We start from the raw sequence: 13,504 nt of genomic DNA, 5'->3' as shown, positions 1-13,504 counted from the left end.
AATGACTATGAGCTGTCACATTTTAGAAGACAGGTTTTTCACTTACTCCTCAATTCATAGATACTTTCCCTTGTATCCCTGGGGATAGGGAAGAAAGAATGCTTCCCACATATTCCTTGGGTGTCATAGAAGGCAACTAAAAGGGGAGGGAGGAGAGGGCTAGAAATCTTCCCCTTCCATTTTTAATTTTCCAAAAGAAGGAACAGAGAAATGGACTAAGTGAGGATATTCCCTCTAAGGCTCACTCCTCTGTTCTTAACGCTACCTCACTAACATGGGATAAGGCAGGTGTATATGTGTGAGAAAACTTTCCTTTGTCTCTTCTTTTTCCCTATCATAATCCTCTCTATATTTCAATTAAGGCCCAGGCTTGATGTGGACTTTTGTCCATGACTGGAGACTCCAATGAAAAAAAAAAAAGTCAAAGTACTGTCAATGGACTAATCCATGGCATGTAAATCACCTGTAGTAAACCATGGTGGGGTCTGTGAGGCCTGGTTGTGGATAGTGAGCTGTGGCTTCAATGCATTACACATGACAGCTAGAGAATGGATGTGGCCTCTCTTTGTCAGTTCCTTGTGCTACCTCACTAACAAAGGAAACAGTGATCAAATATGAAAAAGAAAATGATAATAATAATCATATCCTACATTAACAGAAGATATAAGGCTTCACATACCAGGTGCAATGGTACAAACTCTGATGCCCACTGGTGCTAAGTCACGAGCAATAGGGAGAGTCATGCCCACAATTCCTCCTTTACTTGCCGAGTATGCTGCCTGTCCAATCTGACCATCAAAGGCAGCTACACTTGCAGTATTGACTATAACACCTCGCTGTCCATCTGCATTTGGCTCATTTTCAGCCATTAGTGCAACAGACAGACGAATGACATTGAAGGTGCCACCCAGGTTAACCTGTGAAATTAATTCATTAGTTACGACTTGTGATCTGTGTGAGGAAGTACCAGGAGAGACTGAGTACAGAATGGAAAAAGGTGAGAACAATGGAAGTAAGGGGAGTGGGGGAGGAATGGGATGTGTTTAGGGAATCAGTGATGGATTGTGCAAAAGATGCTTGTGGCATGAGAAGAGTGGGAGGTGGGTTGATTAGAAAGGGTAGTGAGTGGTGGGATGAAGAAGTAAGAGTATTAGTGAAAGAGAAGAGAGAGGCATTTGGACGATTTTTGCAGGGAAAAAATGCAAGTGAGTGGGAGATGTATAAAAGAAAGAGACAAGAGGTCAACAGAAAGGTGCAAGGGGTGAAAAAAAGGGCAAATGAGAGTTGGGGTGAGAGAGTATCATTAAATTTTAGGGAGAATAAAAAGATGTTCTGGAAGGAGGTAAATAAAGTGCGTAAGACAAGGGAGCAAATGGGAACTTCAGTGAAGGGCGCAAATGGGGAGGTGATAACAAGTAGTGGTGATGTGAGAAGGAGATGGAGTGAGTATTTTGAAGGTTTGTTGAATGTGTTTGATGATAGAGTGGCAGATATAGGGTGTTTTGGTCGAGGTGGTGTGCAAAGTGAGAGGGTTAGGGAAAATGATTTGGTAAACAGAGAAGAGGTAGTGAAAGCTTTGCGGAAGATGAAAGCCGGCAAGGCAGCAGGTTTGGATGGTATTGCAGTGGAATTTATTAAAAAAGGGGGTGACTGTATTGTTGACTGGTTGGTAAGGTTATTTAATGTATGTATGACTCATGGTGAGGTGCCTGAGGATTGGCGGAATGCGTGCATAGTGCCATTGTACAAAGGCAAAGGGGATAAGAGTGAGTGCTCAAATTACAGAGGTATAAGTTTGTTGAGTATTCCTGGTAAATTATATGGGAGGGTATTGATTGAGAGGGTGAAGGCATGTACAGAGCATCAGATTGGGGAAGAGCAGTGTGGTTTCAGAAGTGGTAGAGGATGTGTGGATCAGGTGTTTGCTTTGAAGAATGTATGTGAGAAATACTTAGAAAAGCAAATGGATTTGTATGTAGCATTTATGGATCTGGAGAAGGCATATGATAGAGTTGATAGAGATGCTCTGTGGAAGGTATTAAGAATATATGGTGTGGGAGGAAAGTTGTTAGAAGCAGTGAAAAGTTTTTATCGAGGATGTAAGGCATGTGTACGGGTAGGAAGAGAGGAAAGTGATTGGTTCTCAGTGAATGTAGGTTTGCGGCAGGGGTGTGTGATGTCTCCATGGTTGTTTAATTTGTTTATGGATGGGGTTGTTAGGGAGGTAAATGCAAGAGTTTTGGAAAGAGGGGCAAGTATGAAGTCTGTTGGGGATGAGAGAGCTTGGGAAGTGAGTCAGTTGTTGTTTGCTGATGATACAGAGCTGGTGGCTGATTCATGTGAGAAACTGCAGAAGCTGGTGACTGAGTTTGGTAAAGTGTGTGGAAGAAGAAAGTTAAGAGTAAATGTGAATAAGAGCAAGGTTATTAGGTACAGTAAGGTTGAGGGTCAAGTCAATTGGGAGGTGAGTTTGAATGGAGAAAAACTGGAGGAAGTGAAGTGTTTTAGATATCTGGGAGTGGATCTGGCAGCGGATGGAACCATGGAAGCGGAAGTGGATCATAGGGTGGGGGAGGGGGCGAAAATTCTGGGGGCCTTGAAGAATGTGTGGAAGTCGAGAACATTATCTCGGAAAGCAAAAATGGGTATGTTTGAAGGAATAGTGGTTCCAACAATGTTGTATGGTTGCGAGGCGTGGGCTATGGATAGAGTTGTGCGCAGGAGGATGGATGTGCTGGAAATGAGATGTTTGAGGACAATGTGTGGTGTGAGGTGGTTTGATCGAGTGAGTAACGTAAGGGTAAGAGAGATGTGTGGAAATAAAAAGAGCGTGGTTGAGAGAGCAGAAGAGGGTGTTTTGAAGTGATTTGGGCACATGGAGAGAATGAGTGAGGAAAGATTGACCAAGAGGATATATGTGTCGGAGGTGGAGGGAACGAGGAGAAGAGGGAGACCAAATTGGAGGTGGAAAGATGGAGTGAAAAAGATTTTGTGTGATCGGGGCCTGAACATGCAGGAGGGTGAAAGGAGGGCAAGGAATAGAGTGAATTGGAGCGATGTGGTATACCGGGGTTGACGTGCTGTCAGTGGATTGAATCAAGGCATGTGAAGCGTCTGGGGTAAACCATGGAAAGCTGTGTAGGTATGTATATTTGCGTGTGTGGACGTATGTATATACATGTGTATGGGGGGGGGGTTGGGCCATTTCTTTCGTCTGTTTCCTTGCGCTACCTCGCAAACGCGGGAGACAGCGACAAAGTATAATAATAAAAAAAAAAAGACGACTTGTGATCATGCACTAACCCTTATTCCTTCATTAATTCTGTCCTCTATGCTCCTTCTTCAAATCCAGCCTCCTACAAACAAAAGATAACCTATCTCTAAATCTACATTAACATTAATGTCTTTCACACACAAAACAAAATTGGGGCTTACACAGTATCTTTGCCTAAATTAATGCATAACATACAATTTCCTAGTATATTTCACAACTCACTATTTATGAACACTTTATCCACCTTTTCATATTACCTTTCATCTTCCCCTGCTCCTAATTACCTCCAACTAATAAACATAGATTTTCAGATACTTCCAACCCTTCTTTCCCAGCTGAAACTATCTTAAAACCTACATCCACAAGTACCTTGACATTTTCTCTCGCATAAGACTGATGTTGAGGTTACAAAAGTGGACCGAGAGCTTATCAACTTGGAATGACCTTATCAAATGTGAGGGGGAACCTCTTCAAGAATTAACAAGGGTGACAAGTTGGGTATCTTGGGTTCAATATTTGTACTCTCTGGTCACATACAGACTCTGTTTCTAAAACGAGTAGGCTTAAAAACTTCTCCTCCCAAAGATACTAATTCAGTAGGAAAGGGAGAAGTAAATTGTTTTCCCAGATAATATGCTATATTTTCAAAGATATGAAGCATATTCCTAAAAAATATAATTTCTTTTCCTAGTTAAAAAGCAAATTCCTCAAAATATGATGCTTTCTTTTAAAAAATATGGGGCACATTCCTAAAAAATATGACACTTTCTTTTCAAATATATAAGGCATATTCCTAAAAAAAAAATATGAAGCTTTCTTTCCAAAGAAATGAGGCATATTCTTAAAAATAAGTGATGCTTACTTTTCAAAGATATGAGGCATATTCCTCAAACACATAAGACTAACCGTCACTTCTTGAGCATTTACATGAAGTTTAAAGACTTCATCCCATCGAAAAAGTGAAGAAACAAATAGTCTTAAGAAACGGAAACTCTAAAATGTCACAAGGCAGGTGTTCCTCATCATGTATCAGGACCCATTACTCATGCTCATATCATCATCATCATTTTTTTGATCACCCCAGGACCTCTTTTGACGAGGGAATCTTGGTGTTACTCATAACCTCTTTTTAAAGGCTCCTGTAGCCTATGGCTTCACTACTTATAATAACAGGGAAATATGCGTTCCTTTAGGTTGAGAAGTCCTTTGACAAGACTGTACTCCCAATGATATAGCCTTGCCAAAGATGACTTTTCACTTGTGGTGTAACCTTGAGCAGGCCGAGTCCTGTAACACCACCACTCTCATACAAAAAGCTGAATGGACGGTCATCTTTCCTTTAGTAAGAGGAAGCTTTCTTTTCAGGACCAGACTTAAACTTCCCTGGCAAAGAATGGAGGGACCATCTAAAGGATCTTCTAAAGAATAAAATGGTCATAACCCATTTCAACATTCAAACTGAAAGCAACTATAGATACACCACCGATTTTCCGGGGCTCTTGGTTCCAAAGCCTTGCCGGATTAACCATTTTGCCAGACCAACCGTGGTCACGTAAAAATAATTCCTCAACACACCTCTAACCCACTAATCATACACCTCCCATGTGTCTAAAGTATACCATGGACTACTAGAAATTTAAATCAAACAAATATTAAATGTTGTAATTTAAGTTCTTTATGGAACAACTTAGCCCGGTCCATTATCATGCTACCTGACAAGTCCACTCCATCACTCCGACACTGTTGAAACCATTCCATAATCACTCGATCATGCTCAGTACTCTTACCATCTTTCATAGTTTCTCTAACCGTCATTTTCTTCTTGGAATCACTGTCTGCATGGAATTTTATTCAATATTTTCTCCCTTTGCTTCTTTATATCATAAACACTTGATGAACCAATACTGTAGATGTCACAAAGCTTATGCACCAAAACACTACGGTCCATTTTTTCAACAGTTCTACTTTATCTTGGATCAATATGGACTGGTGTTTACATCTGGCACTATGACTGACACTCATGTCTTAGAAGCCATAGCTAGGGTTAAATTTAAGCAAAATAAGCTAAGAATCTCACAGAATTGTGGTATCACCACCAAGCACAGTGTAAAGAATGTAAATAAGCACACACTACACACAACACCATCTATGGCCAACCAGTAAACCTGTCTGGTGGCTGTGGTAATTCCAAGTTCCCTCACGTAATTTTGTCCGGACTAAAGGAGGATCCGAACCATCAGTTGCTAGAAGTTTGGTGGTGTACCCATAAAGGTCTTGCTCAGAAACAGAAAATGTGCTACTGTGGTACTTTCTGAACATGCGCCACAGCAATCCTCATAACAGTCTTGATCCACTGGAGGAATACATTTTGTTGCTAGACTTAAAACAATCATCTTATTTTCCAATTTTAAAGTCCCTTTTGTGTCCAGTTTGGGACAATCATCCATGTCTGACACACCAGGCCACATTAACTGTAGTCTTTCACCTTGGAGATTTTTTCAGTTGGAAGGCAAAATAAACTTGTTTGGAAGCAGCAACTGACCTAAAGCTTAGTTATTCTAGCATGGAACAATCAAAGACTTTCCCATATTCAGGATGAACCTTACTGGAAAAAATCTATGACTATGTAACCTATATCTTTTTTTTTTATCATATTTTGTCACTGTCTCCTGCGTTAGTGAGGTAGGGCAAGGAAACACACAAAAAAAAGGCCTAACCCACCCACATACACATGTATATACATACACGTCCACACACGCGACATATGCATACCTATACATCTCAACGTATACATATATATATACATGTATACACATGTACATAATTCATACTGTCTGCCCTTATTCATTCCCGTCGCCACACCGCCACACATGAAATGAAAACCCCCTCCCCCCACATGTGCACGAGGTAGAGCCATGAAAAAAAAACAAAGGCCACATTTGTTCACAAACAGTCTCTAGCTGTCATGTATAATGCATTGAAACCACAGTTCCCTTTCCACATCCAGGCCCCACAAAACTTTCCATGGTTTACCCCAGATGCTTCACATGCCCTGGTTCAATCCACTGACAGCACGTCGACCCCGGCATACCAAATTGCTCCAATTCACTCTATCCCTTGCACGCCTTTCACCCTCCCATGTTCAGGCCCCGATCACTCAAAATCTTTTTCACTCCATCTTTCCACCTCCAATTTGGTCTCCCACTTCTCCTCGTTCCCTCCACTTCTGACACATATATCCTCTTTGTCAATCTTCCTCGCTCATTCTCTCCATATGAATGGAGACATCACCATTTCAAAACACCCTCTCCTGCTCTCTCAACCACATTCCTTTTACTACCACACATCACTCTTACCCTTTCATTACTTACTCGATCAAACCACCTCACACCACATATTGTCCTCAAACACATCATTTCCAGCACATCCACCCTCCTCCGCACAACTCCATCTATAGGCCACACCTCGCAACCATATAACATTGTTGGAACCACTATTCCTTCAAACATACTCATTTTTGCTTTCCAAGATAACGTTCCCGAATTCCACACATTTTTCAACGCTCCCAGAACTTTCGCCCCCTCCCCCACCCTATGATTCACTTACACTTCCATAGTTCCATTCAATGCCAAATCCACTACCAGATATCTAAAACACTTCACTTCCTCCAGTTTTTCTCCATTGAAACTTACCTCCCAATTGACTTGACCCTCAAACCTACTGTACCTAATAACCTTACTCTTATTCACATTTACTCTCATCTTTCTTCTTTCACACACTTTACCAAACTCAGTCACCAGCTTCTGCAGTTTCTCACACGAATCAGCCACCAGCGTTGTATCATCAGCGAACAACAACTGACTAACTTCTCAAGCTCTCTCGTCCAAAACAGACTTCATACTTGCCCCTCTTTCCAAAACTCTTGCATTCACCTCCCTAACAACTCCATCCATAAACAAATTAAACAACCATGGAGACATCATGCACCCCTGCCACGCCACAAACCTACATTCACTGAGAACCAATCACTTTCCTCTTTTCCTACATGTACACATGCCTTACATCCTCGATAAGAACTTTTCACTGCTTCTAACAACTTACCTCCCACACCATATATTCTTAATACCTTCCACAGAGCATCTCTATCAACTCTATCATATGCCTTCTCCAGATCCATAAATGCTACATACAAATCCATTTGCTTTTCCAAATATTTCTCACATACATTTCTCAAAGCAAACACCTGATCCACACACCCTTTACCACTTCTGAAACCACACTGCTCTTCCCTAATCTGATGCTCTGTACATGCCTTCACCCGCTCAATCAATCCTCTACCATATAATTTCCCAGGAATACTCAACAAACTTATAACTCTGTAATTTGAGCACTCACTCTTATCCCCTTTGCCTTTGTACAATGGCACTATGCAAGCATTCCGCCAGTCCTCAGGCACCTCACCATGAGTCATACATTCATTAAGTAACCTTACCAAAGAGTCAACAATACAGTCACCCCCTCCTGACAAATTTCTTTTGAATTTTCTAGGATTAGACAACCTTCAAGAAAAAAAGTACTAACAATCCATTTACATCATTTTGGTTAAGAGGGCTCAAATGATCTCGATAAAAATCTGTAGCACTATGCTTAGCCTAAAAAGCATCACTTTGAAGTGTCTGGTTTCCTTGCACTGGAAAGCATGAGCTTCCTCATGAATCAGCACATGCCAGTAAGCACCTTTCTGATTGAGACTTACAGTTCACACATTTCTCCATGGTGCTGCAGGTATTTCCACTATGGTGGTTTTGATTTTTTTTTACTATTTTAGCTTATTCAAAATCAAAAGATTTAGAACAAATGTACAATAAAAAGAAAAAAGCAATGGTTTGAACGACCTATCAAAACAAAGTCTTAAGTCATTGCCAGCTTTCAGTAGTAGCCGACACCTATATCATCTCCAAGTGTGCTAGTTCTCTAGATATAACTAAATACATAAGGAAGACCCACAAACAGATAATACCAATACCTTCTGATACCTCAGAAGGATAGAAATGAAAGTAAAGACACCACAAGCTGATGTCAAACAATACTTGGCAGAAATGGAGGAGGATGTTTACTTCATGCCAAGTTATAATGTTAGGGGTCTAGGTGAGTTCCCATAAAGTGCTAGCCTCAAATCTTTTTGGCTGAATGGAATGAATCCTCACAAACAGTGAATCCTCATAAACATATCTCATCTTAAGGGGCAAAACTGTCTTAATAACACACCATACAAAAGCTCTCTAAAATAATAACATGACTGTCTATAGGACATCAAATATAAGGGTAAAGGGTATACAGCATGAAAATTAACATACTCTGGGGGGTAAAGGATATACAAAATGAAAATCTAACATACCGTCTGAATCTTCATAAAATCTTCAAAGCTGTGAGATACTTTCTTGTTATGGTTGTACACTTTTGCTGCCATGCCCAAGCCAGCACAGCTTACTGCTACATCAAGCCGACCAAACTTATCCTTGCACAATGCCAAAGCGTTCTCGACATCAGCTGTAGATGTTACCTGCAATAAGTAAATATCTGTAATTACTTAATGACAAAAGATGTATTCAAAACTAGATAGAGAGCACTCTATGTATTCATGTTCTCTCTCTCAACTAACAGCATTGGAAAAATGCTCTGAATGAGATATATCATGTTTTGATCACATTTTCTTGAAAAATAAAAAGGAGAAAAAGTCAGTCTTTAAACCTTTTGAATATTGAATTAACAATGTATAATCAAACATCATACTATATTTACCAGCAACTGGCAATTAAATCCTAGAGATTATCCAAAGACACAACCCAATATATCTTTTCATAATTTTTTGCTACTATCAGACTAAATAACTTTACTGTTTAGTACCAACAGTACAGTGAATTGGAACGATGTGGTATACTGGGGTCGATGTGCTGTTAATGGATTGAACCAGGGCATGTGAAGCGTCTGGGGTAAACCATGGAAAGTTTTGTGGGGCCTGGATGTGGAAAGGGAGGTGTGGTTTTGGCGCATTATACATGACAGCTAGAGACTGAGTGTGAATCAATGTGGCCTTTGTTGTCTTTTCCTAGCGCTATCTCGTGCACATGCGGGGGCGAGGGTTGTCATTTCATGTGTGGTGGGGTGGTGACGGGAATGAATAAGGGCAGACTATGAATTATGTACATGTGTATATATGTATATGTCTGTGGGTGTATATATATGCATTCGTTGAGATGTATGGGTATGTATATGTGCGTGTGTGGACGTATATGTACATATATGTGTATGTGGGTGGGTTGGGTTATTCTTTCATCTGTTTCCTTGCTCTACCTCGCTAATGCGGGAGACCGACAAATATAATAAATAATAAATAAACCAACTATAACTACAAGCAAAATAGTTACCAACTCACTTGTAACAAATACATCTAATCTATCCTATTATTACTCCATTCCTAATTCAGTGGGATGTTTGCCTCTGTAACATAATTTACACACATCCTCAATCCATGTCCAGTGTGTCAATGTCAATCATGGCCTTACATGCCTGTGAAAGCACATCCTAGTTGTCCACTGAGCCTAAAGTCTCAAGTCATACCGCTTCCATACACAAAATGCTTCCATTGCATCAGTTCGCCACTAATTCCTTCCGATGCATTCATCAAGAATATCCTTCACCCTAATCTCTCCACCCATTCCACTGTCAAACTCTCCTCCTTGTACCTTCCACTATATTGCAATGTACCTTCATGACCAGCCAAACAACAAGATTTTCATCACGACCATACCATTCTAAAATGCTTCCATTTATGTGCCTTTCTAATGAATTTACATCACGTATCCTTATCAAATCTTCAATCTTTATTCTGTCTTTTTGGATGGTTAAAATAATACTGATGAAATCATTCTCATCTACTGTGCCTATATTCTATCTACCCTGACCTATATACACTTGAAGTTCACAGCCACCCATCAGCATCGGGACAAGTAATCCTTCATGGTCTCTCATCTTCAGTTTTCCACAAACATTCCAACTTCACTCTCAAGCACTTACATTCATCCACAACTTTCAGTTCTTCAACAAGCAAACCAATCTTACAATCTGACCTCCTCAGCTTGTGGAGAGGTTTAAAAGTTTAAGCGTGGATTTGCTAGGGACTGAGGAAACCCATATCCTTGGGTTAGGTGTGTGGTGTTAGAATGGATATGATGAATGCAAGTTATGGGTAGGCATGGGAGAGGTGTGGTATGGATGGAAATAAATGAAAATTATCAGGGAAGAGGGAAAGAAGAATGTGCAATTCTGCTCTCAGCAAGATTGGGATTGTGAAATATGCATGGGTACATGTATATGTACCTGTGAATATGAAGACTTTACAAGGTAAGGATGAAATGAAGCTTTTCTGGAGAAATCTGAATGATTGTATAAACAGTTTTGAGAATATGAGAAAGTGGTCGTATTGGGTGATATGAACGTGAAAATGGGATGTGATGAAACTGGTGAGATGGTAAATGGGGAGTGCCTGGAGTAAATGAGAATGGAAGTTATCTTGTGGATATTTGTGCTGAGGGGGTTCATTCCTTGCAAACACCTTTTTTCAGAACACAATGATTCACAGATATAAACAGATGTGGAATGATAGAAGAGAAGAGCAAAAAGGCTTTGACTAACTATGTGGCAGTGGATGAAAGAGAGGTAGAGTTGTGAGAAGATTCTTGTGAGGATGAGGATCAAGAAGTGGAGGTATGGTGTGAAGGAGAATGGAAGTAAAAGTGCTGACAAGCATCAGAAAACATGCAGGAAGAAGTATGAAAGGAAGGTAACTGAAAGCTTAGATGTGCAGTGAATGTAGGGATGTAGTCGTGTGTGAATGAGGTGTTTAAAATGTTTCAAGAAATACTATTAAAAGTTGTAGAATTAGTAGCTGGATACATGACCATGACATACTGGAATAAAAAGAGGAATGCATGGTGGACATAAGAAATTGGAAATTCTGTAGAAGAAAAAGGCATATGGTAAATTGCTCGACAGGAATGTTCCAGTGGAAGTTCAGCAAAAGAAGGAAGAATATAAAATATGTAAGCAGAATGTTAAGAAGCTGAGAGAGGAAAGCAAAGGAAGAGCAGATGAAGATTTTGGAAGAAAGTTAGGCGAAATGTTTTGGGATAAGAAACTATACTGGATGGAGGTAAAAAGGAAAGAAGAGGATGTAAGAGTGGAAATGTTACTTCTATCTCATTCTTGAATCTCCCCTCATGATGTGATCATCATATGAAAGTGCACTTGGGAACTTATCATGTTTCATTTTCCTAGTGGTAATCAGCATATAATAGATCATACACTCCACTGTGGCCTCTTGCAATATATGTATAGTATAGAGAGTGTGGTTGTGAGAGCAGAAGAAGGGGTGTTGAAATGGTTTGAACACATGGAGAGAACAAGTAAGGAAAGGTTGACAAAGTGGATACATGTGTCCAAGGTGGAGGGAACAATGAGAAGCAGGAGACCAAATTGGAGGTAAAAGGATGGAGTGAATAAGAATTTGAGTGATCAAGGCCTGAACATACAGGAGGGCGAGAGGCATGCAAGGAATAGAGCAAACTGGAACGATGTGGTATACTGGGGTTGAAATGCTGTCCATGGACTGAACCAGGGCATGGGAAATGTCTAGGGTAAACCATAGAAAAGTCTGAGGGGCCTGGATGTGGATAGGGAGCTGTGGTTTCAGTGAATTACACATGACAGATAAACACAGAGTATGAACAAATGTGGCCTTTTATGTCTGTTTTCCTGGTGCTAACTCGCTGAAGGGGGGGTAGCAATGCTGTTTCCTGTGGGGCTGAGTAGCGACAGGAATAGACGAAAGCAAGCAAGTATGAATCTGTATATGTGTATATGTCTATGTGTGTATGTATATGTTGATATGTATGAATATGTGTGTATATGGTCATCGCCATCCCGCCACACATGAAATGTGTGGCAGGGTGGCCACGGGAATGGATGAAGGCAACAAGTATATATATGTGTATATATGTATATTTTTGCTTTCCGAGATAATGTTCTCGACTTCCACACATTCTTCAAGGCTCCCAGGATTTTCGCCCCCTCCCCCACCCTATGATCCACTTCCGCTTCCATGGTTCCATCCGCTGCCAGATCCACTCCCAGATATCTAAAACACTTCACTTCCTCCAGTTTTTCTCCATTCAAACTTACCTCCCAATTGACTTGACCCTCAACCCTACTGTACCTAATAACCTTGCTCTTATTCACATTTACTCTTAACTTTCTTCTTTCACACACTTTACCAAACTCAGTCACCAGCTTCTGCAGTTTCTCACATGAATCAGCCACCAGCGCTGTATCATCAGCGAACAACAACTGACTCACTTCCCAAGCTCTCTCATCCCCAACAGACTTCATACTTGCCCCTCTTTCCAAAACTCTTGCATTTACCTCCCTAACAACCCCATCCATAAACAAATTAAACAACCATGGAGACATCACACACCCCTGCCGCAAACCTACATTCATTGAGAACCAATCACTTTCCTCTCTTCCTACACGTACACATGCCTTACATCCTTGATAAAAACTTTTCAATGCTTCTAACAACTTGCCTCCCACACCATATATTCTTAATACCTTCCACAGAGCATCTCTATCAACTCTATCATATTCCTTCTCCAGATCCATAAATGCTACATACAAATCCATTTGCTTTTCTAAGTATTTCTCACATACATTCTTCAAAGCAAACACCTGATCCACACATCCTCTACCACTTCTGAAACCACACTGCTCTTCCCCAATCTGATGCTCTGTACATGCCTTCACCCTCTCAATCAATACCCTCCCATATAATCTACCAGGAATACTCAACTTATACCTCTGTAATTTGAGCACTCACTCTTATCCCCTTTGCCTTTGTACAATGGCAAAAATGGGTATGTTTGAAGGAATAGTGGTTCCAACAATGTTGTATGGTTGCGAGGCGTGGGCTATGGATAGAGTTGTGCGCAGGAGGATGGATGTGCTGGAAATGAGATGTTTGAGGACAATGTGTGGTGTGAGGTGGTTTGATCGAGTAAGTAACGTAAGGGTAAGAGAGATGTGTGGAAATAAAAAGGGCGTGGTTGAGAGAGCAGAAGAGGGTGTTTTGAAATGGTTTGGGCACATGGAGAGAATGAGTGAGGAAAGATTGAC

The 13,504-nt window shown here is 40.6% G+C and overlaps 1 protein-coding gene across 1 annotated transcript in view; it reads right to left on the bottom strand.

Moving 5' to 3' along the window:
• scu (hydroxysteroid 17-beta dehydrogenase 10) overlaps nt 1–13,504 on the bottom strand; it is a 34,382-nt gene that overhangs the window by 4,537 nt on the left and 16,341 nt on the right. Inside the window, exons 3-4 of the mRNA XM_071663199.1 lie at nt 8,673–8,837; nt 680–917 (exon numbers count right to left, since the gene is read on the bottom strand). Coding sequence (XP_071519300.1) covers nt 680–917; nt 8,673–8,837 — 403 coding nt within the window. The remainder of the gene's footprint in view (nt 1–679; nt 918–8,672; nt 8,838–13,504) is intronic.

Source organism: Panulirus ornatus, chromosome 7, assembly GCF_036320965.1.
Source record: "Panulirus ornatus isolate Po-2019 chromosome 7, ASM3632096v1, whole genome shotgun sequence".
Taxonomy (NCBI): domain Eukaryota; kingdom Metazoa; phylum Arthropoda; class Malacostraca; order Decapoda; family Palinuridae; genus Panulirus; species Panulirus ornatus.
This window is presented reverse-complemented; position numbering and strand designations above follow the sequence as displayed.